This window comes from Dendropsophus ebraccatus, chromosome 7 (genome assembly GCF_027789765.1).
Source record: "Dendropsophus ebraccatus isolate aDenEbr1 chromosome 7, aDenEbr1.pat, whole genome shotgun sequence".
In the NCBI taxonomy this organism is placed as follows: domain Eukaryota; kingdom Metazoa; phylum Chordata; class Amphibia; order Anura; family Hylidae; genus Dendropsophus; species Dendropsophus ebraccatus.
Genome location: NC_091460.1, coordinates 61428605 through 61455174, shown reverse-complemented (window position 1 = coordinate 61455174; position 26570 = coordinate 61428605). Strand labels below are relative to the sequence as shown.

Genomic DNA, 26570 nt, shown 5'->3' with positions numbered 1-26570 from the left:
AAAGCAGGAGTGCTTGCATGTGTGGTGAGATCCTTTAAAAACGTATTAAGAATCAAAACAGCTCTGTATTGCTCACCTGGATCAGTCATGTTGTTTGACACGACTCAAAATATGGCGTGAAAGTAGATGGGGAGCTGCCGCCACCCTCCGGAACACCCTCCTGGGACCGCTAAGTAGATCAACAGGATGGAAGTAGACAAATGGATGGCTTCCAAAGCCGCTCATACCCTTCAGGATCCAGTTAAAGTCCAACAGAAAGTGAACAACTCTTTTTTTATTGGTAAAATGGACAACGCATTTCAAGGGACTTATTGGTGCACTCTTCATCAGGTCCTGATGAACCTGATGAAGAGGGCAAAAATGAGTATCTTGAATCGCGTTGTCCATTTTACCAATAAAAGAGGAGTTGTTCACTTTCTGTTGGACTCAGCTTTTCCTGGATCCTGAAGGGTATGAGCGCCTTTAAAAGCCATCCATTTGTCTACTTCCATCCTGTTGATATACGTAGTTATTGCTATTATAGAGGCATTATGGCAGGGGTCTACTTTAATAATATGCATTTTCTAGTAAATAGCAACTTCAATAACAGATTATTGTGTTGAAATCAAAATTATTATTATTTAGTATCAATTATTCTGTAATGTGAAACTATTACTTACAATGAGATCAATAGATAGCTGTGGATGTCGTGAAATATATATTCCCCTAACAACAGTAGCTGTTAGACCTACATTGATCGATTGATGACCAGGGCTCTATTCTAGAAAGGGTTTGATCAAAGCGGATAACTCCTGTACAAGACAATACATTACATGTCAATTATATGTTTAACCACTTACTTGTTTAAGTAACTTTTGACATGTCATTAGGCAAAAGTTATTTGATCAAAGCTGCAATCAGGAGATGAAGCCGGGGGAGAGAGCAGCAGCCATGCCATCCATTCTCCGGAGTATCTCTGTAACAGCCAATTCTGACATTTAAATCAATGAGGCTACATTGTTGGAACTGGTGGCTGGCCAAGGAGTGGATTGCACTGCCACCACGTTCTCTCCAAGCTATATCTTCTGATTACACTAACTTTAGATGAAATGTCATGCTCTATGCAATGACATCTGCAAATGTCACAGAGCATGCCCAAAAACCTTTCCTAATCATGTCAATTTGACAACTCTGGTCTATTGTTGTCTATGTCCATAGGGCTTCTGTAAAGCATGTCTACATTATATCACTAACAGATTTTGCAATGCTTTTTTTTTTATTACAGACAATACAGGGGTTACATTTACTTTCGCACATTAAGGTTCGCTCATCTCTACTGCTCCCACAGTAAACTGCATGACCACTGTAGGCTTGTTAATGTCATGACCTAAGGACTGTGATGAAAGTGTTTAGAGCATCTAGTGATTATGATGCATTGTTTCTTTATAATCTTTCTTATAGTCAGCATATCTAATAAAAACAGCAGGGTCTATACCTGCCCATGTTCACATCAGTTGGTAAGGAGGGTAGCTAAGGTTATTTTATAAGTAAGGTTGTTCTCAATTTACTTTACAGTTCCTTTATGTCTTTTACATAGTAAAAATTGAGCCTCATCGGGGACCAGGTCTAATCTCAGTGTTTGCAATCGGCATAGAGAGCTACAGAATGCATTAATGCTAGATAAGCCATACAAACTGAACAAGATCAAGCTCATATACCGTACCTAGTCTATAGTATATTACAGAATACAGCACTTATCCCTATTGCCAGTGTGGAGAAGCATAGCTCATTGCCTGGTCCCTACAATACAGTATACTGAATAGCTAAATAAATGGCTGCTTATAAGTACCCAAGTACACGATACAGATTCCACCGCCATATCATCAATTTTCTCATTGGCATCCTATGAACCATTATGAAATAGAAGCCGAAGCAAAAAATAGATTTAATATCAGCCCATTATAATTTACCATATAATTACACTTGACCTTATGTCATATTAATATTTCGCAATTTCACGTAACAACATATTACATTTAATTGTTAGCTGTTGCCATGGGAAGTCATTTCCTCTATCACAGTGAGATGCACAATAACCAGAGTACTGAATATAGTTACTCTATAACTTTCCCATGCTAGGAATACCTTGCAGACTTAAAACCAGTTTCCCATTACTTTTGAAAAAAAAAAAAAAAAAAAAAGACGAATGCTCTACAGTAGGACCAGTTTCTACCCTTTTACCATCTTCTATATGACGCATTGGCTGTCATTTTGATCAACCAGGTGCTCTGGAGATCTCCAGCCGCTCCTTACATATTAAATTACAACTTGATGATTTCCTTGAAGCATTATGTATTTTTACTAGATGGGAGTCTGGCAGGAGATATGTAACATGAAACGTCTCCTTGCAGTTAAGTCACAGCAGCTCTTAATCACCGATAGGTTAAAGTTCCCCATCGCTATGGATCGCCTGTGCAGACTCAGTAAGAGCAGACACAAAATGGACACATAAATCACTTCAGTTGGTGTCACCATAGTCATTCAATGATTCAAGGCCCGTAACCACGGACTAAGCATCAGCTGATTTATTTTATTTGCAATCTTACAAAAATAATTATTTAAGACCTAGTCCAGTCTCTGCATATATCCCTTGGCACATTATGCATTAAGTGTTACAGTATGGTTTCTACATTGTAGCAGCTAGTAGCTATTATCTTGATGACATACTGTATATTATCAGTGTAGATCATTACACTTCTGTAGTTATATATATTTTATGTAAAAAAAAAAATCTCCCTTGACAAAATACAGCTATGTCCAAAAATTTTTTTCAGTGTCTGGTCACCCATGCAAACTAATGTGCCACTGAACCCTTACTTCTGTTAGTAATTCGGTTCACCGACCAGCAGTTTGGTTTTACTTTCTTGGCAAAACATTTAATTTCTGAAATTGGATAAGATGAAATTGAACTCTTTTAAGTCAGACTAAACTTATTAAAATGTTGTTTTTTGGCTCAGGGGTCTGTAGTTCTCTCGCTACATGGTCCTCAAGAGACATCTTAAATTATAGGTTAGACGTTTGAAAAAAATGACTAAAAATATAAACTCTGCTATGGGGCAGTGCACCTTAAAGTCCGCCACTGGGCTGAGACACAGATTGCCTTTGAATTTTGCTTGTTTGTCTGAACTTTTGGGGTCAGCTCATGATAGATTGCTTACATTCACATCACTTTGCTTATGCCAGAGTGCATTAGTGTAGGGACTAGGCACGCTCTAGTCTAATGTGGCTGATTATATAACAGGGATTGAAAAGTATCAACTAGTAGACATAAGACATTTCTAGTCTGCCAAATAAACACACTACATTTCATAACAGTTCCCACTGGTTATCACTGATATAGTAGTGACATCAAGCTTACTGCTTATACAGTATATATAGGTTTGTATCCAAATCCAAATGCTCCAACTTTGGTGGAGAATGTCTAGAGGTAGATGACAATGTCTTTATATTACTAGGACATTCCTCAACTGTGCAAATGTTTTGGAGTTGTTCATATGATAAAGTCTTCCTACTCCTCCAGAAACACTTAGCAGGGTCCTCATCAGAAGTAGCCATAGCTTGGTCCACAACAGATCTTCCGTATCATCTTCTACGTTTCTTATCCTCCTCCCTCTTTGTCCCCTTGTACTTTTTTTCTTCTCCTTCTCATCTTCTCCCTTCTTCATCTTATCTTCTTCTTTTCTAGTTTTTTTGTTCTCGTCTTCCTCCTCTCTCATTTTTCATCTTCTGATACATTCCTTTTCCTCTTTTCCTATTTTCTCCCCCCTTTTGCTGAATTGTTCATATTGGTAATAGATACTGAATATAGTAAATTACTGTAGCTGTTACCAGCTGTTGTCATAGTTGGGGTACTTATTGTTATGTAAATGTGGCATCTATTTGTTTGTGTGTTTAAGCATTCATGTAGTCTTGCTTTAATTTTCATATGGGAATACTCAGTTTGTATTCCGCTTCAGTTGTTCATCACTTCATGGTAATGTTGGTATTCATTGGTATGGTTCTACTCATTACAATCTAAATCAGAGATGGGGAACCTTCAGCACTGTTGCAAAACTACAATTCCCATCATGTCTTTACAGTTAAAACTTTAGCATTGCAACAGCTGGAGGGCCGAAGGTTCACCATCCTTGATCTAAATGCTTTATGTCACAAGGCACAAACAGCACAATACATAAACCAGCATTCAATATGGGGCAGAATTATCCAATGTATTCATGCCACATATTCAAATGTATCAGAAAAAGTGGGCAGGACTCCAGAATTGCACATTGTACAACTAACTTTTCAAGTTTCTGTCAAGTCGACCACCATTATAGGAGTTGGTCCTCTCCATTCTGGCCGCTGTGTTCTCTTCATAGGGTCCTGAAACAGAGACGTGAAGATGAACAGCAGATTTACTAATAGTAATACTATGTTTACAGATGTTTTTTAAATGGGCACTGTGTTTTCAACAAACTGCACGAATCCATGGTACAGTGACTATAGGAAACTTTTTAAATTTATAAAAGGTTCATGTCTGTTTCTCCAACTAGAAGAGGAGAGGGAAAAAAATGGGGGCCAGCGCCTCGGTTATTTGGCTGAGTGTGTTGGTGGACTCTTTTTTCCATTGGGCTTTATGCATCTTGGAGAGGGCTGCTAGCCTGGAAGGTTTAATGCCCAGGATGCTCCCACAAATTTGGGGCTCATCACACGTAGTTAGGGAAAGAAGCAGAAAAAAACAGACTCTTGATTGTGGTGCTGCCCAGAGACTCCACACATGGAAAGGATTATACTGTAAAAGTATTTTAATAAAATAATAAAAGCAAGAAAAAGATGCATTTCTTAAATTGTGAGTTGCTTCTTCCCTTCCCACTGCCTCCTACACCGATCAAAACACTCAGATTGCTGCAAAAAAAAAAAAAAAACATCTTGAGAGATAAGAGGAATTATTAGTTCACTGAGGGTTCAAGTTTCATGCTGCCCATAGAAGTCTATGTAGAGAAAAGGGGAGATAGAAATGCAATGAGAGAGCCAGAGACACTGCAGGCTCTAGTAGGTGTTATATACAGTATATCGCTCCAGTACTATGTACAACTATATAACATCTCCTATGCCACAGCTGCTTCTGAAGGTCAATCCAGCAAAGCCTGCATTATCTTTGACTGTGTTTCTATCCCTTTCATTGCACCTCCTATTCCCTCTTTCTTCTCCATTGACATCTATTGGCAGCATGTAATCATGTTTCACCGAGCTGATAAGTCTCTGAAAACAGATTTAGCAATGATTTGAGAGTGAGTCATCAATGCGGTAGGAAAGAAGGAGAATAACAAGTGGCTCACATATAGAGAAAGAGGCATGTTTTTCTTATAAGATATCTTAGTGCAAAGTTTGTTGAAAGGTTAGTGACCATGTAAGGTTTAAATGAAATACACAGTAACAGCCCCCTATATGCTTGTTTGCTTATCTACAATGTGTTCATGCTGTTATGACTAGATTCCTTAAAAAGCTGCACTGATTCTGGCAGGAACATGAATTACAGATCTACATGTTTGCTTTTTGCTTTTGATTTCCGCTATGAATCATGATCTGTTTTGCTTACTAATGAATGTGGAAGCATGTTTACCTTGATGTAGATTCACTACAGGAATGGGACGCTTACAGTATATGTTGTCATGGCAACTAAATAATGTAATGTATGCTCCATCATATCAGTTCAGGGTATGCTTCAATAAATGCAATTAGACTGATCCGTCATAGAGTGCATTATCTTAACCCTCACTGTGCTGCTACATCTTAATTGTGTTCAACCCTCGGCCTACTTCTGTTGTGCACGGCCACCTTTGATCAAAGTTGGCCAAGATAGGTGACATAATGGAACTCTTAGTCAAACTAGATTTCACTCAAACTTCCTCAGCCTAGCATTCACTCTCCATTTTGCAAAAATGTTCCCGCCCATTTGACTATTTAGGAAAAAGTACAGCAAAGCACAGATTGTTGCAGCAATCCAATTAGACTGTGTTCAAATTAGGCAGGTTATAAAAAATAAAATAAAATTACAGATAGTAAACCAAATAGTAAAATTTGTTCATCTTGGGAACCAGAGGAGAACCATAGCATGAAAGTAAAAAAAAGAACATAGTCAGTGCCCTTGGGGCTACAAGGTTATATAAAAAGTTAAATTTTTTTGAAGAGGTCCTCTACATTATCGCAATCCTTTGCTACCACATGGAAACATTTTGATGGCATTGCTATACCTTTAATAAAGTTAATTGACTAGAGCCCCTACAGATGTGCCCTATGTACTGCTGTAATGGAAGCTTAGGAATATAGAAAACACATATTGTATTTCGTATATTGGTTATTTTGCATATATTTTATATCTTGGTTATTTATCTAAGTAATCGTAAACTAATTTCCAGTGTCAGCACGATGGTATTCTTCAGACCAAAAGAAGGTTGTTTACAATTGCAATTCAGATAAGTGAAATAAAAAGAGATTTTCTTAAAGGGGTACCCTAGAAAAAATCTTTTTCTTTTAAATCAGCTGGTTTCAGAAAGTTATATAGACTTGTAATTTACTTCTATTTAAAAATCTCAAGTCTTTACATAGTTATCAGCTGCTGTATGTCCTGCAAGAAGTGCTGTATTCTATTCAGTCTGACACAGTGCTCTCTGCTGACATCTCTGGCCCAGACAGGAACTGCCCAGAGCAGGAGAGGTTTTCTATGGAGATTTGCTACTCTGCACAGTTCCTGACATGGACAGAGGTGGCAGCAGAGGGCACTGTGTCACACTAGAGAGAAAACACCACTTCCTGCTGGACATACAGTAGCTGATAAGTATGGGAAGACTTGATATTTTTAATGATATGTAAACTATAAATCAACTCTCTGAAACCAGTTTATTTGAAAGAAAGAAAAATTGCTGGAGTACCCCTTTTAGGTCAAATGCCGAATTTTTGTTAATGCATCAACTTAAAGCTGAAGTTCTGCTCTGTTCTTTCGTTTGGCCAGGACAGATGTACAGAGCAGCTGTCAATCATAACAAGAGAGAAGAGTTTCCCAATGAGTGTCTCTTAAGCTGTTGCCTTCAGTGGTCAGGGCATGCTGGGAGTTGTAGTTTTGCAGAAGCAACTGCAAATGAGAATGTATGCATCAATTTACTTCAGTGATCAGCACAGTCCGCTTCATCCTGAAGAGTCCCAATTAGCCCTAATGATCACTAGTTGCCATGGCGATGTTTTTTTTTTTGTTTTTTTTTTTAAATTGAGCCCATGATGATTGATCTGTTAACCCTTTCACTTTGTAGTTGCCTATGTTGATGAATCAAGAATAGAAGACTTTCAACTAGTATATAGCTAAACCTCGACTTCTCGGAGCATGTTGCTGTCTGGAGCAGCAAAACAGCACTGACATCTGTCTTTCATCACACAGGCCAGCGAGGAAGGGGTTTACTTTGTTGTTTCACGACAGACCAGACATCAGACCCCTGATATCTTACAGGAGGCAGGATGGCATAACAACAGCAGCCCTCCATCATGCCCCAGTGAGAGAAACCATTTTAACAAGGTATTTTATTCATACTTCTGGGAATATCGCCATCTAATGCTATCTATATTAGATATGTTATGAGCATGGCATATATTTTGTCAGCCGAAGTAATGTTTGTGTGATATTAGAAGAAAAGGGGTCTGTTTTGTTTCCAAAAAGAGCACCACCCTTGTGGCCTAGGCTGTGTCTAGTATTGCAGCTTAGCCTTTTCTAATCTTATGCTTTGATGATACTGTTATATATTAACCGGTTGAGAATCCATAGAAATATCGATCAGAGGTTGTAGATAGTCAGCACCTCAATGATGCCACTGACATCAAGCAGGAAATATTGGGAACTGTTTCTATTATTCTAAATGACATCCTTGAGCTGAAAAGTTCACCTACAACTGTTCTTTCTTATATGATCATGGAAAATCCATAACAATAGTTGTTGTTAATATTATTATTATTATTATTATTATTATTATTATTATTATTATTATCATCATCAATATTATTATTATTATCATCATCAATATTATTATTAGACTGTAAATGTTTGAAGATGAGGCTATAGTACAGAAAGGTATAAGGAACATAATAATTTCATATCTAAAATGATAAATTTTCAGTGTTCCCATGGGCTCCTGCATCATCCAGACTGTTTAACAACCATGTCTGCAACTCCATTGACAGAAAACAGGCTGCAGTCTGAACAGAGCAAGCACAAGGATGCTAAACCCTTACCGCCATGTAGGATATTGCTATAAGGCCACTGTTGTTAAGATGAGCAATTCTGATAATAACATTATATAATGGAGCAGCTATTTATTTAATTCCCTAATACACTGCAGGATCAATCCTATGTGCCCCCCTGAACATCACAAGCTTGTTGCTATATAGTAAGGTATAGAGTAGATCTTCCTGTTGCAGTGGTAATAGAATTTACTCTCCTGGGAAGGCTTTTCATTACATTTCTAAAGGTTGTTCGAAGAAAAAAACAGCTTGTAGTCAAAGCAGATATGTATCCCATAGTGTTAGATAGGGATGGTGTTGTGATTTTTGTTAAGTGCTAAATTACTGGGGAAGGGCAGTGGTCACCAACTTATCTCAAAATCACAGATGTTAAAACTTTTTATAGACAAACTGGCAAACTATAATTATTGATACAGAATATAAGTAATTCATATCTAAAATTCACTATACTGGTATGACCTCATTACTACAATACAGTGTATAAGTCATAAATATAGTGGTAGTGCCTCTTCAAGTTCCTTCATGCTAAACTTTCCCCCCATTGTACTGTAGCTTTAAAGAAGCATTACTTATAAAGGGAACCTGTCACCACCCGTGCCGGGGCAGAGCCCGGCCGACCCCCCGCTAGAGACCCTTATACTTACCCGGGAGAACGAAGTCCCGGTCCTGGAGCCGCTCCCGCTGCTAAGATATCACCGTCGGAAGACCGGTGCACGCGAATCAAAGATGAGTCCGATGCCCATAGAAAATGACGGCTCCATTCCATTCTGACCGTGATATCTCGGCAGCGGCTCCTGGAGCGGGACTTCGTTCTCCAGGGTAAGTATAAGGGTCTCTAGCGGGGGGTCGGCCGGGCTCGGGGGTGACAGGTTCTCTTTAAAAAAAATGTATTTTGTAGCACTGAAATCGTATAGAAAATAAATAGTGTGTTCCATCTATTTGGAGAAAAATGTTTTTTTCTATGGTATTGTGATCTGCGGAGATCCCAGCATTTGGACCCCCACTGATCCACTAGTAGTCCCCTCTCCCGTAGATGGGGGGGGGGGGTAACTTTCTGAAAAGAGAAGACCATTTAAAATTTGTTCTACTAGAACTAAGGACTCCAACCTAAGCCATCAAAAAAGCCAGACCATGATCCCTCCTTCACTAAACCTAGTTGGCCCCCAAAAAATTGGGATGAAAGTTGACTTCCTGGGATTCTGCAAACATAGGTTTGTCTATCAGACTGGGCTGTAATCCTCCACTGCCCCAAGCTGATTTGATAAGGTGGCATCATATGACAGTGCCGTGTTGGTCATAAGCTTCTGTTCATGAACTGTGTGTATAGTGAAATGTCTTTAAGGCTGCATGTAAGGCTGCATGAGAACTGTGTCTTAAAGGAATAACTCTGTAAGTTATACTAACACAAGTGTTATGTTTATATGGCTAGCAACTAACTTTCTTTCTAGACCCTTTATATTCTTGGTAAGTATGAAATTACCTGACTGTTATTTCTTGGGTGATTGATGTATGTATCTGCTGAACTCATGTGTGCCAAACCAAAGGTTGACATTTGATAACTACATTCCTCATTCTGCATATCTGCATAATGTATGGCTGAAATAACTGAGCATTAAAGATGTTATTTCAGTTTAAAGTAATACTGTCGGCCCCCTTAATCCTGCTTCATTTCATCAGTTAACAGTGTCACCTAGGCGTATTTAGGCGTATATTCTCCTCAGCTAGGAAATTGGGCCCAACTTCCATGAAGCCCCGCCTAGGTGACACTGTCCACCAATGAGGTGGAGCAGAAAGAAGACACAGACAAGTATTATTATAAAGATATATATAAGCTTGTGGATGATGCGGAGAACCGCACATAGCGTAAGAGTAAGTAATTTGTGCAGATTTTTAATTGTGGTGCTTTGAGTTTTAATATAAAGGCAGACGTCTTATTATATATACTTGCTTCTTTCAGTAGATGCTCAGTCCCAACTCTTAGGGTGTGCTCACACATTGTTGCCACATGCAAACAAGGCCATATAGTGGCCACTACATTCAGGCAAGTTTTCTTCTACATGTGGTGGCAAAATCAGACTGCTATTGGCCACCAATGTGGGTGTTTTTCCTACATGCATCAGCCACAACATGTGGGCACAGCATTGAATTAACTGTGAAAATGAATTTTGCTTTATTATTTAAACCTATGTTAACTGAGGGTTCATGTGCAAGACCAACTTGTATAAAGCTATATTATGGCAGCCTTATGAATATATTGGGCCTCTAATATTATGTACAATATCTCCATGCTAGGACACTGGATAATGGTACATGAAGTGCACATGGTTCTGTAATACATAGTCACATGGACTCCCTAAACATCCATATAGGCTAAATACAACGTACAGTACAATACTATAGATACCACGTGTTGAGGAGGGTATAGATGAACTGGGTTAGTAAACAGCAAAAAAAAAAAGCAGCAGCACTGGTCTAAGCAGCGCACATATATTTGTGCATAATAGCTAATGCTGAAAAATGTATTAGTTGTGTGTATATATATATATATATATATATATATATATATATATATAAAACGATTTTGTGTCTTCTGCTAAACACAGTGTAAATCTTCAATGTCCGATGATGCAGTATCAGCAATGCCTTTACCAATCATACCTACTTTATTTGCTATGTTAAGAGAACATTTATAATTTTACGATTGAACAATTTTGTAAACATATTTCCTATTAATAGTACCGCACAGCAGGGATGACATTTACACCTTACATGAAATCAATGATATAATGTATGGACAATCAATTTTCAGCCAGGACAAGCCATATATAAAGTATATCACTGACCATTCTATGCATTTTGCTAAGCGGTTTTCTTTATCAACATCTGGAAACTTTTAAATCCTGACAGTTATTACTATATGGAGTAAATGATCATTTTATTTAACACCAACATTATCTGCAGTATTTTACAGTTCTGGGGGAACATACACAGACTTAATCAGACATTACAGAGATGTACATGTAACCATCAAGTCAAAGATAAGCAGTGAGGGCCCTGCTCGCAAGAGCTTACACTCTATGGAACGGACTGCAGTTCCTATACACAGTACTTCAGACCTGACTTTACAAACACTAAGGATTACTAGTATAGTATATTATAAACTAATTCCACATCATGAGAAGCTTTCTTAAAGTATGGTACAATAATCCAGAAGTAATTACACTGATTGCATACAATTAATACCGTACCACTGGGTACCTATTAATGGGGGTAAAATACATAGATATGATCCTTATAACTCAATGTGAACTATGTCTCAGCCTCCTTCTTAGGTCTTTTATATATGACCCATCCTGTATACACAGCCCTATCTCGTATTGTAAAATGTAACATGTTATGATAACAGCTGTCAGAGGCTTAACTTCTTTGCTGTGTCTGGATTAAAGCGTAGATCAAGAACCCAGTGTCCACAACCCAGCATCTGGTTCATACCACACTGACTCCTCTATCATTCATCTTTACATTTAAGATGGTTGGTTATTTTAGAAGCAAATGTTAGTGCACAGCAATGATTTGCATGCTGCGATTGGGAGTGCACAGCAGGGTCAGCGATCCGTCTGGGGCAGGAGGAAGGAACATCTTTCCCTAATGATGTGTTTAGGCAGTCACTCTTTAAACAAAGATACATCTGGGCAAATTGTTGACAGAAGCGAATGTTAAAATTGTATTAAACAATAAGACCCTAGTGAAACATCAATGTAATCAATGTGGTAAAGCAGATATAAACAGGACGGATCTAAGAGGAAATCAGGGGAAACTGCTGACAGCAAAAGAACAATAAAAATGTAAAAGGAACGAGCCCATGAAGTATGCCATTCCAAGCTATATCGATGTAATTTGGTTAAATAGACTTTTCTATAGGTTGGGATATATTGTATACTTCAGTTGTTTCTGGGGGGAGTTTTGTTGCACATTTTTGTGCACATGTTTTGTTAAAACCCAACAAAACACACCAGAAAAACAACATGCATAAACAAAAAATGTTCAGCTATTTCTCAATCTTTCCATTTCATGGAGTGGGATTATAGATAGGCTGTTTGCCAGAAGAACACACTGAACTTCATTTTCCATACTTTTCTGCCCAATGACAGCACAGTACTTACTTCTCTTTGCTATGCCATGACTTTCTTCTAGTGAAAGTTATGAAGACTAAACAGGCTGGAACTGGGGATAGGTAAAAAGTGGAAGTCCACAGCTCCAAGTAAAATGTAAAGAACTGGGGATGATTAACACAGTACAGTACTATATATGGCATGTGGGGGAGAAGGGGTTGCTAATGCACTGGCTTTGCAAGATGATATGTCAGCATAATTGAAAAAAAGTCACACTAGGCGCTGAACTGCTGCTTCTGCGGTAGCCAACAACCTAAAGTGAGGTGGGTTGAATTGAAGTGCTGTGGACAAACAGCAGTAGATACACTAGTATTTACACAAGAGACAGTTTGGGTAATTAGAGATGAGAGGAAAGCCTTTATTTACCTTTCAAGAACAATGTGGATCATCTTGGGCAGGCAGACTCAGCTTGCAGGTACATAGCCGGGCTTTCTCGGCCTGTGCCTCTCTTGAACATAGCAGTAGCTAAGCCCCACCCCACGTTCTGTGTTTTGTCCTGATCTGGATACTAGTAAAGACAGACTTAGCCTAACTATAGAGAAAAGCAAATTACCCCCTTGTGGTCCAGACTTTAGAGCTAGTTTTCCTGGATGAGAAGTAATTTTGGTAAATGGAGTGATTTACAAAAATGTTACAGATCACATAGGATCAAATGGAGGGAAGCATTTTCCTATTAAGTACTGTTTGTGATTTTAGAAACAAGAACTTTTAACATTGTACTTGCACTCATTGGTAAAGCTGCCAATGCCTTAGGGAAAGTCTAATCTTTTATGATGTTTTCTATTTAACATCTTTACAGTTTCTGCCTATCCATGCATTTTGGCTTAGATAAGGTGTAGCCCAATGAAAGTAGGCTAATGGGATATTATAAAACACATATTTCACAACTAGCATTTCCTCAAACGTAGCAATACTTACAAGACTTTTTAAAATAGTCACCATATTGCTTAACACACTTGCATACATCTAACTAGCCTACAAATGACAGGTTTTTCAAGTTTTTAAAAAATGTGAATGCAACTGCTATGGTTCAGACTTTCAGTGTTTGAAATTCCCCTCCTGTGTAATACTTACTTTTTGTAGACATCAAAAAAAGTTTGTCAACCCTAAAAAACAATAGCTTAAATGGTACCGGTGACAGAGTAAGCACACCCAGTGCCCTGAAATCCATTCAGCTGCTGGAAGTTCAGGTATCCATGGATGGTACCACGGCAGGTTGGTGCTGCGCACAACCCCCATTCTATTCCAATTGGTCTTGTGAACAGTACCGACCCACCATGGATACCTGAATTTCCAATGGCTAAATGGATTTCATGCACACCAGGTTTGTGTACGTTGTGACAGGTACCATTTAAGTAAATGGAGCTGAGCTGGAAACTCGATGGACAGGTGTGGTGCTCTTTTGGGGGTTATGGACTACCCTTTTAACCAAGTAACAATGCAAATAATAGACAGTAATGTCTAAAATGTTGTATTGTAACCTTTGTTTGATTGTAAACAAAAGACAATACTTAGGGTTCACCTATGTAAGGTCACCTAAGAACAATTGAGCCTTTTACCTATGACTCCAGCTAGTTATTTCTTGGAGAATCTGGGGTAATGTTCAGTGACCTTCTACAAACTATTTCTTTAAAAACACCAGAAATTGACAACTATGTACTAGATACTAAATATGACTAGAATACTAGTCACTGGTATGGTATGCTTAAAATATGGAGGCTAATTGTAGGCTCAGACTGAGAAGTATTCGAACACAACACATTACAGACAAATATCACCTCATCCTAGAGCTATTGGACCCTGTAGCTACATGACTTGGTGTCACTGCAGCTTAGTTGTTGCCTCAGAGCACATAGGACCAGAAAAAGAAATGTGCAGTGCATTTTCCAGGTGGTGGGTTGTAGGACCCTCAAATGCTCTGGTGGTTCCCAGTTGCCCAAATGATTGATCCATCCTGGTCAGATGCTAACCTAAAAACAGGATGCATGCTTTAGGGCGTCCGCAAGACATTATTATCCTTATTACATTTATAAGGCCTTAGGGATACAGTGCACATGTGCTCATAGCAGTAGAGAAAAGCAGTGAATATTTGCCATTATGATGTATGGCCAGTGATGATATTCCCCCAAATAGAAGAACACCAGGAGATGTCTAGGCTGGTCATATCCATAACTGCATTGTCCATGTTCAGGCTGATTTAGTGCAGAGTTGGGGAATGATTCTTCAGGACTTGGGTCATAGATTTCTCCATCTTGGAAGGTCACAGGAATTTGATTAAAACAGAGAGAAAATCCACTGGAGAAGCTCTTAATGTTTAATAAGAGACTATAGAAGACAAATGCAGTAATGAAGTCTGGTAATGACTGTATTCAGACACTAATGCATTGTTAAAAGCTCATTACATGAAATATGACAAAAGTAGGTCAGCAGCATCTATCACTGAAGACTTTCCTGTTTTTGGATCCCTTAACAAATCCTTGTGATTTGCTGAATGGAATAAGTGAGGGTGATGCCGTCCTGCAGTGCACTATATTCAATGACTGTCACGTGTTGTCAGCTCAGCAGCTGTAGGGAGCGGCTGGATCTGCTCCTGCTCTCCGTGCACATGCAGCTGTGGCTTGTGTGTCAGACACGTGTTACTACTTCCAATTTGGGATTCTCGGATATAAACATTTATCTTGCAGTAAACATGAAAATCTAGGCACAGGCTGTATTGTGTAGCATGTCGTGCCTTGAAAGGGTCATTTTAGAAGGACAGCTGAGCTACAATGGCGATAGAGCCAAAATGTAAACCGATAGTAATGCTTGGAAAAGTTTCTATTGCGTGGGATGTGTTACTTGTGGTGAATTGTGTTTTTATAAGACTTCTGATGTGTTTCAATACATTCTAAAGGTTATTAAGAACATATAAGCTATACAATACAATGTATATCTCTGGTATCCACATACTGTACATATAGTAGCTGCATACATTAATGGCTTACTGATGTTTTGCAGGGAATGATTATCGGTTAATAGAACACTCTTGGTACTCTAAAGCCTCCCTTCGTAAAAGGGGCAGCAATCGGCTGGCTAACTGCATGTTTTGTGCCTTCATTTAAATTATTATCGACGCCCTGTGTAAACAGGTAATGGGCAGTCAACAATGATATATTTAAAAGGCCATGCGAACGTTGGTTTGTTCAACATGGTTGTATGGTTGATTTTACGCTCAGTAAAAGAGTGCTCATTATCTGCAGCCTATAGGCCAGGGATGTAGAACCTTCGGCCTTCCAGCTGTTGCAAAACTACAATTCCCATCATGACTTGACAGCCGAAGCTTTAGCTTTGGCTGTCCAGGCATGATGGGAATTGTAGTTTTGCAACAGCTGGAGGGCCGAAGGTTCCCCATCCCTGCTATAGGCCATCCAGAAGGGAAAGATTAAAAGGCATTCAATAACACATGACTACAGGGCTTATTTGTAGTCTGTCACCATAGAAACACATTGCCTCCTCATAGGAACTCTAGGCACAGGACAGTTGGAGATTTTTCTTTTTCTTTTATACTTTAAAAAAATATATATTTCCAAAGTGTCTTCATCTTCTATTTTAGATGCATTGGGGCAATAAAATTGCTAAAATGTGAAGAATCTACTCTTATTTTTAAAGTGTTTATCCAGCGCTACAAAATCATGGCCACTCCCCCCCCCCCCCCCCCCTCTTGTCTCCAGTTCAGGTGTGGTTTGCAATTGAGCTTTATTTACTTCAATGCAACTGAGTTCCAAACCACACCCAATCTGGAGAAAAGAGAGGGGGGAAAGTGGCCATTTTTTGTAGCGCTGAATAACCCCTTTAACTTGGTTTTCAAGCTTCACAGTAGAGATAGCCTAAATGCCCTATTTTCATTATGTGCCTCTGTATGTGTTCATTGTGTGCCTTTTTAAGTGTTGTCGAAAGTATTGGACAAAGTAGATTTAGGTAGAGATGATAAATGTCTAGAGACAATGACAGAAACATTCTATGCATAGGTTTATGAAAGTCTTAACGTTTAGTGCTGTGACATCAACTTAATCTGTTTCTACCTAGTTAGCGTAGATATGGTGGTATTCATTTATTTTAAGATTTTTATGACAATTTTTTTGTCCCTTTTTGTGATAAAAAAGTTGGTGCACATAGGATATAGTAAAACAAACAAGCACTCACTATGCTTTACGTATGTCTGTTCTGCCACGAACTTGGACTGGACCCCTTAGGATCGTAGCTTGTCAGAGCCACACCATTCAGTCTTTCATTGGGAATCCTCTTATGGAAAGAGCACCAGTTTCTCCGCTTGCTTTTGGTGCTGCATACTTGCATTTCTCTTTTAAGCTTTTCTTTTTTCTTATACTTTGCCATTTTATTCTCCCATTCTCTGCTCGGGATTCTGCTTTACAGACCCATGTTTAAAAGCTTTCCACTTCAGTGACTACATTTTCTATAAAAAATCTAATACGTACTTTCATGTGATTTTTTAACCAATATTGTTCTAGAGTCTCTATTATATAGTGCAGTACACAGTAGTGTGCAATTGGTTTATTGGTTTGTGGTGGCTTATTTGAAGCCAACAATCAATAATATAACCAGATCTGGTCTACCACATAATGACAGGGACGTTCTTTAGAGTAAATCTTAATGCCACTATAAAATGCTACACAGATTACCAAAGATTGTTTTGATTGGACATTTCCTTAAAATATCAGACAGTATCTTTATAATGAACAGTATCTGACCATTTATTGCTTTGCTGAGTAAATTTAGGGGTTTCCCTTGTCATGGACTATAACTCAATATAATCGGTAATTACATACATTAAATGTATTCTTCCTAGTCATTACAGTTGTCTACAGAGTTTTATTTTAACCTCATAGGAAATCTCACTTGTCAAATATGGATATATGCGGAAGAATTTCCATACCAAGTCAATAACATTTCAATATATAAATGATAACGATTGTTGCTTATGTAGCTGTATTATATATCTCATGACTATTACCTTATCACTTTGTCACCAGATTGCTAATCGAACAGTACTATATGTGGAGAAAATTGTAAATATTGTTAAAGACCATACAGAGTCATTAGGCATGACGGTGGCAGGGGGAGTGTCGAACTGGGAATGGGACCTGCCGATTTTTGTCACAAGTGTAGACCCTGACGGAGTCATCGGGAGAGATGGGAGAATAAAAACAGGTAATCTTCTTTGTTCAGCTATACATTATTAAGCAAAATGATTATTTCAATAATGAATATCAATTATGGGTATGACCACATATAATTAGGTATCATTGTCAACTTACAGGTATTTTTTAATGGAAATAATATATATCGGAGGGCTCCTGGTAAAATGAGCATTCATCCTGTATTTTCTTGGTAATGTGCCATCCAAAAGGAAAAAAATGGGAAATCTAAAAATTGATGCTGAAACAAAAATGGAGTCTTATATGGTCCCCACTATTTCTTCAAACTTTGCAGAAATCAGTAGTACAAAAAATAAATGCTGTCTATAAAAGTCTATGGAGAAGGGAGGGGTGAGATCAGAGAACAGAGCCATACACAAATACATCAATACACATTGAAAGACTGCAAAGAGACTACACAAGCTAACCGTAAGATCTGCTCGGCACTGCTCTGTGATGTCTGCCATGTTACTGCTGCTTCTGTGGATATAAGAGAGCAGGGCCTACTATTCTTGTGTGTACAGTGTATAGGAGACATCATAGAAACTAATCTCCACATACTATCTCAGGGACAACTGAGAATTAGACAAGAAGCCTGCAGAAGACAATACACCACTGAAAGTATAAGTCTTTTTGGGTGGTCATGGGCCCCCCAGGAGCTCAGGGCCCCGGGCTGCCGCCCGAAACGCCCCTATTATAATCCACTACTGACCGAGACTAACAGAAAGAAGCAGCAGGTAGCACAATACTACCATTATTTCTGGAAAACCTAGCATTTTTCTAAGGGCCCTATTACACGGAGCGATAATCCGCTAAATCAGGCCAATTCGGCAGAAACAAAGAGATTGATCAGCCGATGACAACAATCATCAGCTGATCGTGTCTTTTGTTCCTCTTACTAAAGATATTGGGCCATGTAACAAGGCCCTAAATGTAAAAATGTTAATTTGGGGCTTGATTTAACTATAATTCATATAAACCCCTTTAATAAAGTTGTTGCTGTCACATATTGTTTGAGTTAGGAAAGTCTTAGGTGTCTTTTTAGATCTGTAGTTGAAACAAATAGGAAATAAAAGTGATGAAAGGAACATATCTCATGAGTTCTCCTCATTTACAGGCTTCCTTTTTGACAGCTCAGTTCCAATTAGAATTATTGTCAGATTCTTATGGCTTAGTGGCTGCTGGCTTCCATCAGTGAGCGGTACATTGCAGGGTAAAGTATGTGTGAGACGGTCCTGAGTCACTCACTTATCTGAGCAGTGTGCACATTCCAGATTTCCCAAGACAGGCCCGGTTTGGAGTGCAGTCTCCCACTTTCCTGTAAACTCTGTCAAACAAGATGTATCATCACACGAGTGACATGTTTTTTTTTGGTTACTGGAAGGGTCACTGATGCTCAGCAGTAACTACTTTGATGCAGCTTTCTCCTCTCGTGTACTGCTCTCGGGATGAGTGGGGGGATGTTTTGTTTGTGGTCTCTGGAATGTTGTACATAACCGGATCCCTGCTGTCATAAGACTATGTCACACATTCTGACACCTACAGCCTATAAAAAAGTACTGGTGACTGACTGTTAGATGCAGACCTAGGGAGTCCTGGCTCGCTCTATCTATCTATCTATCTATCTGGCTTTTAGTGCAAAACAGTAAATCAGATTTGAGGCATCGGATGCATGTGTTACATTAGATATTGGATAATGGAACCTAACTATGGTTTTCGTGGAAAGTTTCCACATTGATATTAATAGTTGTTATGATTGGTTTCCCTGATTGCTTACTTTAGCGGTGCCAGCGATGTCCCATCTTGGTCAGGTAGCAGGTCCTTCTTCTTAGAGCTTGTCTCAAAAGCAGGAAGAAGATAGAACAGGCAACCAGACATGGCGTAACAAAGCTGTGGAGGAGTTATGGGGGTCCGGGGCTAGGCAGCATATACATCTTTACACAGGCACTGAAATACCCTTTAAGGCCCCCGTACACTTTAGTCAAAAGTCGTCCAAACCTAATAAAGTGGTGGGTCTGCCAACTGTATATGGAGACTTCCCACAGATGATGCTGGGGAGAGAAAGACCCAGCGTGTTGTATTTTAACTATCTGACCCAGTAGCAGATTATAATAGGTCCGTTTTGGGTGGTAGCCCGGGACCCTGAGCTCCTGGAGGGCCCATGGCCACTAAAACAGACTTATACTTTCAGTGGTGTATTGTCCCTGGCTACAGTGATGCCATGATTTGCAAATAATCACTGTTTTTTACCTCTATTTTGCATAAATCAGGGCATCATGACATTATCTACTCTTTACCATGAACACCAGGCTAGTGTTACCATAGTTACAGTAGGGTGGAGGGGCCCAGGCCTGGTGAAGGGCCTACGGTAAATTTAATCCGCCCCTTATCTGACCCATTCGATCTCAGGACAGTGGCTCTTCATTGGGAAAACACGAACATTCGGTCATGCCAAATGTAAATAAGTATCAAAAGTGTATGGCTATTCTTATGTGTTTGTAAGTACATTACAGCTGCTATTAAATCCTCAGCCCTCATCCTTGAAAACAACCCTAGAATATGTTTATAATAATTTGACTAATATGTCATTTTCTAAGGATACTTTCCCTTTTGCTAAGACTTACTCCATTTCCTTGATTTGCAGGAGACATTTTACTGAATGTCAATGGTGTAGACCTAACAGGAGTCAGTCGTAGTGAAGCCGTGTCACTACTGAAAAACTCTTCTTCCTCATGTGTGGTTCTGAGAGCCCTGGAAACAAAAGAGTATGAGCCAGAGGAAGACATCAGCAGCGATTCCCTGCCCGTGGAGCCGGTCCAAAATGGCTTTGAAAACCGAGAATGGTCACCAGTCTGGGTCATGTGGCTGAAGCTGCCTCGGTAGGTTTAGACATCTCATCTCCTAAAGAGTGTGGGTGGAAAGATTTATGTTTCTAGTGCTGTTCCCTCCTCTGGGTTTATTATTCACTATGGTGATGTGTCCTAATTCATGCCAGATTTGGCTTCAGAACTTTGCATAACAGTGTGTTTTCTTTTTCTAATTGGATGTGTATAGAGCTGAAACTAAGACATTGCACAGGAAGCACCGGGTATGATGAGGGAAAAAAAATGTTCCCATTTGTGAGGCCTTGCTCATATTCCGTTTCCATTCCACTGTGACTGCGCATTTGTCAATTGATCTAAATAGGCCTGCAGCAAGACGTTAGTTTATAAGATGCCAATAGAAGGATATTATTGTGGTTACATGTATGGTTAGTACACAGAATTTGCAGATTACACAGCCGTGCTGAAGGATTATGCATCCTGTAAAAAAAATGACCATAACACATATGACGATAGTCCATACATTACACTTCAAAGACCTGAATAAGATCAATTGACCGATACATCCTGATCACATTCTTTTTAAAGGGAATCTGTCACTAGATTTCTGCTGGAGGGCAATACAAACTGGTCACAGGCATTCTGGTTCCAGAGTATTAGAGATTTCCAGGGTTCCATGTATTATTTCTTTTCATGCAGCAGTTTTCAGAAAACTAGGACTCTGCTCTATGCCTGTCATTCCTTCGGGATATATCTGAATAAATTGACAGCTGGGCACTATCATTCCCCTTCAAATAGGGTGTGTCTCTACACAGCTTAACCTTACGGGCAGTAATGTGTACAGTCTGCTGACAAGGGGTTTGTCCAATCCCCATACATGGGTGTCATCAGGAGGAGGGCTTAGAAAACCAGTATAATGTATTAGTGAGTCAGGAGTCTGCAGCAACCCGGACTACACTATACCCTATTAAGGGATACAAATTATTTAATAGGGACAACAGTGGAGTGTGTTTTTAATTTTGCAAGATATATATGTGTGTATATATATATATATATATATATATATATATATATATATATATATATATATTAATTAGTAAGGGCCAAATAAAAGTTATATTTTAATATGGGAGCCACTTAGGTGTGTTTTGGGCTTGTGGCCCTTTTTTGCCAGAATTTATCACTGCCTGTAATTTCTGGTGCCATACATCCCAGATGATTTTTTGGATTGACATCTTGTGACTGAGTTTATCCTCCGATTTTCTCAGACATCTAACATTATTACCCTGTTAAGAAAACTAATTCATTACTATATACTCTTCAACATCAATAGTATTCTCTATTGGTCTGCAAGGTAGATTTTAATTCAATAGAGTCAAACCTGCCTCCTTCCAGCAAACTACAATTTCAATCATGCCTGGAGAGCCAAAGCTGTGATCTAATACATTAAAGGGGTTATCCAGCATTAGAAAATCATGGTCACTTTCTTCCAGAGACAGCACCACTCTTGTCTCCGGAGCTAATCTGGAGACAGTAGTGGTGCTGGAAGAAAGTGGCTATATTTTTCTTATGCTGGATACCCCCTTTAATAGGTTTGTTTGTAATGGTCCCTTATATACTTTATACTGGTGTCGTATTCCCATGTTCTGCTGTGCCAAACATTGATGTATATAGGGAGAATGGGAGAGATAACAGTTATGTATAGGCTCCTTAAAGGACAAGTGCCATGAAAAACTTTTTCCCAGTAATTGAAGCACATTACAAAGTTATATAACTCTGTAATAGGCTTCAATTACCTATCTGCCTCCCTTCCCTGTCTTTTCCCCCCTCCACCCCCCACCAGGAAGTGTCCTAACTCACACACCGTCACCAGGCAGCTCCTTCTTGTGAGGATGAGTCATCAGCAGGAGGGCTGCTCTAGGTCCTGTTACAGCAGCCCCCCCTCCCCAGTCCAAGTGATGGCTTGCAGTTGTTCAGCCAATGGGAGCTGAGCAAGATGAGTCACCTGACAAGGCAGGGGAGGGGCGGGCTGCTGTAACAGGAGAAGGAGCTGAGAGAAGAGCTTGGTGACGGTGACGACAGTAATTAGGTCTATGTGAGTTAGGACACTTCCTGGTGGGGGGTGGAGGGGGGAAAAGACAGGGAAGGGAGGCAGATAGGTGATTGAAGCATATTACACAGTTATATAACTTTGTAATGTGCTTCAATTACTGGGAAAAAGTTTTTCATGGCACTTGTCCTTTAAGGCTGGGTTTACACTACGTATATTTCAGTCAGTATTGTGGTCCTCATATTGCAACCAAAACCAGGAGTGGATTAAAAACACAGAAAGGATCTGTTCACACAATGGTGAAATTGAGTGGATGGCCGCCATTTAATGGCAAATATTTGCTGTTATTTTAAAACAACGGCTGTTGTATTGAAATAATAGCAGTTATTTACCGTTATATGGCGGCCATCCACTCAATTTCAACATTGTGTGGACAGAGCCTTTCTGTGTTTTTAATCCACTCCTGGTTTTGGTTGCAATATGAGGACCACAATACTGACTGAAATATACGTAGTGTGAATCCAGCCTAAGGGTGTTTTGAAAAAATGGGTCCCAGACAGTGTTCTCCTTTAAGATTCAATCACATTGTGTCCCGCCTATAAAGCAATCTAGAACTGACTGAACAAAATTCAAAAATATGACTCCTTTTTTCATACATCCCCACCTGTTTATACATATGGTCAGCTCCATTGAAGTAAATAGGTCTTAGCTATAATACCAACCGCAACCTATAGACAGGCATGGAAAAAAGCTGCCATGTTTTTCTACCCCTTAGAACAGCAGGGGTCAGCATAAACAGATGTAGTGACTATAGCTGTAGTGTAAATAAATATAGTTACTATATAAGTTATAAATTCTATATGTCATGACATCATCACATGCAGCAGTTGGTGATGTCACTGTCAGTTATATGTATCCGGATACAACTTTTCTTCTGAGATACTTCAAGCTATACCCCTGAGTATATTCTTTATAAGGCACTTAATATACCATTACATGCTCAAATAAAAATCCAGTCTATGTAAGGAGGCCCAATGCATGCAGCACACAAAGGGTTGCATACTAATTGCCTGACAGAGCCCAGATGTTCCAGGAGAATTCCAGTAAGGAACTTGCTGTGTTCTTAGAACCTTTGCTTTTTATTCTCTCTCTGTCTATGTATTATTTTGCTCAGGAAGCAGCTGTGTGTTTGTAAATCAGATCCCACTCCAGTGTATTGTAAAACTAAGCAGTGAATACGTGGATCGACCAGGTTGGGAGTAAAACAGCTTGAAGACTTTCTCTTCTTGTTATTGTTTTAAAAGTAGAAAATCTTCAACATATCGGTAACAAATCTTCTCTTTATGAGCTGTCACTCATGGGCTCCGCGTGTATTATTTATGTTGTGTTGGGAAGTGTAAGACTATACTGTTATGTGAGCCTCACGTTAGAAGAACTTTTTTTTTAACAATTTAGAATATTTTATACACATCGAGTCACACAATGTATTCTAACACACTCCACAATTCTGCGGTTTCTTGCTTTCAAGAAGCATTGAATTGTGGGAGTTTGGTTGACAGTGATGTAGTACAAAGCAAGGTCAAATGTCTGACAGTGAAGAAGAACAAAACCGCTTTTTCCAAGGGCAACTAACACAATATATAGATACTCAGCATTTTATGAAGATTTAAAGAGGACTGATTATATGCAAATTTCTAAGTTTCCTGCATCATTTCTTCATTTATTAGGATCTGTGTTTACTAGAATTCAATAGGTAGCATTGTTACTTCTAGTGGATATAAACATAATGGACATACAGCTGCTAGGCTTATAAGGGGCTGTTCACTTTACATATCAACTATATACAGCAGATATGTACCAGAATACAAAAAAGGTACTGGTCAATAGAACAAATTTAGACTACCTGTTTCTATGTTGACCTGCTTTATGTCAGTCTATGCCTCATTTGTAGTACAAGAAGCATCTCAAGTAAAGTTACAGGCATAAAACATACTAAATTTAGTCAAAAGTAGACTATTGTGGGATTTATCCTAATCCTTAGCAGATGCGGACAGCAAAAGTCTCAAGATTCGTGTGCAAAACCCTGTTCGCACCATAATTGTATGACTTTTTGCTGTCTGCACTATGCGCATCAAGGGAGTGGAGAAGGGGCGGGATGGGGTCCCAGTGCCATGTGTGTGGGGGAGGTGGCCTCTGCTCTTGCCATATTTAATACAATGTGTGTGCAATATTTAATACTATGTGTGTGCGTGTGACATCAACATACACGTGGAGAAAGTGAACGATCAAGTTCCAAAACAACCATGTAGAAAATCTCGCCAGACATCAGATATATGGATACGTAGGAACAGAATCAACTATATTCTTTCATTTAGACGTTAGCCTTGAGTAGATTTGTCTCCAGTGTCACTGGCAGAATGACACAAGAAACAACTCCACGTCCCTTCATCCAAGAAAGTGTTTATTGACGCTTTAAAGATGATTGAAGGAGAATGGTAGAAATGATGCTGGAGACAAATATTGTTACAGCTTTCACTCTTCTCATGTTCATAGCGATGGGGAGCAGAGAATCCTCCCCGCTGACCTACACCGGTCCTCCTTAGGTTTGTAGAAGGAAGTAACCCTGTCTCACTTTTATACACACATTATTCCTTGGGTTGCACAGTTCTGTCATATCACTTCAGCTTATATTACTTGTGACTGTCCATGCGGCATTCTGACATTATAGCATTATATTTATCAAGACCAGTGAAGCAGTTCTACTCACAATTTCCTCGGAGTGTTTTTGATATCAGTATATGATGTTTTTGAGGCGTTTCTAGTTATTATGAGCAAATGTGGGCAGAAGCAAGCACCCTTCATTATAACTAGGGCATAGACTGAACTTGTTATAATCTTCTAGTTGTCATCACTAGTCCAGTTGTCTGCATTGTAGATAGACTATTGGGGAATCAGGGGAGGCAGTGCAGCATATGAGGATAAAGGATGCAGGTTCCAAAGGCTTAGAATTCTGTCTTTCTCCTACAGTGAGTTGATCAAAAGCTGAGCCTGGGAGTGAAGTACACTGTCACATGCTTCACCCCCCTATATCCAACAATCAGAGGGGTCTCAGGACCGCGAATGATCGCAACCAATGATATGTTATTTTATTTCATGACTGTGATTTAAGGTACAAAGGCAAAGATAGGGGTGTGGATCAATAGTAGGGACTGTCCCTCCAAAAGAAGGACACTTGTAGTAATGTTTTAGAGCCTATGAGAGTTATTTGCCGATTAATATAAACATTACATGTTTGGTAACCATCAGTCATTGCCCCCCATTCTCACCTTTCCTGACTTCCTTGGATGCAGTGTTACATATTCTCAGCTGTGCACAGTTCTCCTGCCAAGTTTTATGTGATGTGATTTTGTTTATGATGTTTTTTTCACATAATGAGGGTGATAATTCATCTAGTCGCAATATTACCATACAAATATTACTTTTAGTGAGGACAAACTGAGGGCGAGCTATAAAGAAAATCTTCCTTTTGCTTATGCAGCATCTCTGTATGTAAATAATTGCTGCAGTTCAGATTTAATCTTTATTGCTATTGCCAAGAATTCGCAGACTTGATTATCTCATACTTTAAAGTTATTGAGATTTTTTTCTGGGAATACAATAGTGATGGCCTATCCTTAGTCAGCCCCCAGCACCCCCACTGATCGGTGAATTATGGGGACTGAATGCCCGGCCCTGGCAAAGACCACATCCCAATCATTGTGACTGTGCCTGGTACTGCAGCTATGTCCTATTCATTGCAGTTAGTAAACACAGACCCAGCAGAGGCCATCTGGGACAGGGATACCCTTCAAGTCAGCCAGGCGCAGGTGTATACATCAGGTGTAGCAGTGCATAGGAGTGAGCACTTGTCGCCAATCACCAGTACACCATGCAATCTTGGACCAAAAAATAAAAAAAATATTTATTAGTCTGAATAAATAGTTTTTTATTTTTTGGTCCAAGATTGCATGGTGTATTGGTGATTGGC

The 26570-nt window shown here is 39.2% G+C and overlaps 1 protein-coding gene across 3 annotated transcripts in view; it reads left to right on the top strand.

Moving 5' to 3' along the window:
- The window catches only part of LNX1 (ligand of numb-protein X 1), a 131806-nt gene that overhangs the window by 82736 nt on the left and 22500 nt on the right, over positions 1 to 26570 (top strand). For 2 of the 3 annotated variants that reach the window (XM_069977623.1, XM_069977626.1), the window contains 3 exons: positions 7451 to 7585; positions 17507 to 17684; positions 20316 to 20550. In XM_069977623.1, coding sequence (XP_069833724.1) covers positions 7451 to 7585; positions 17507 to 17684; positions 20316 to 20550 — 548 coding nt within the window. The remainder of the gene's footprint in view (positions 1 to 7450; positions 7586 to 17506; positions 17685 to 20315; positions 20551 to 26570) is intronic. The other variant, XM_069977624.1, reaches the window with a different exon arrangement.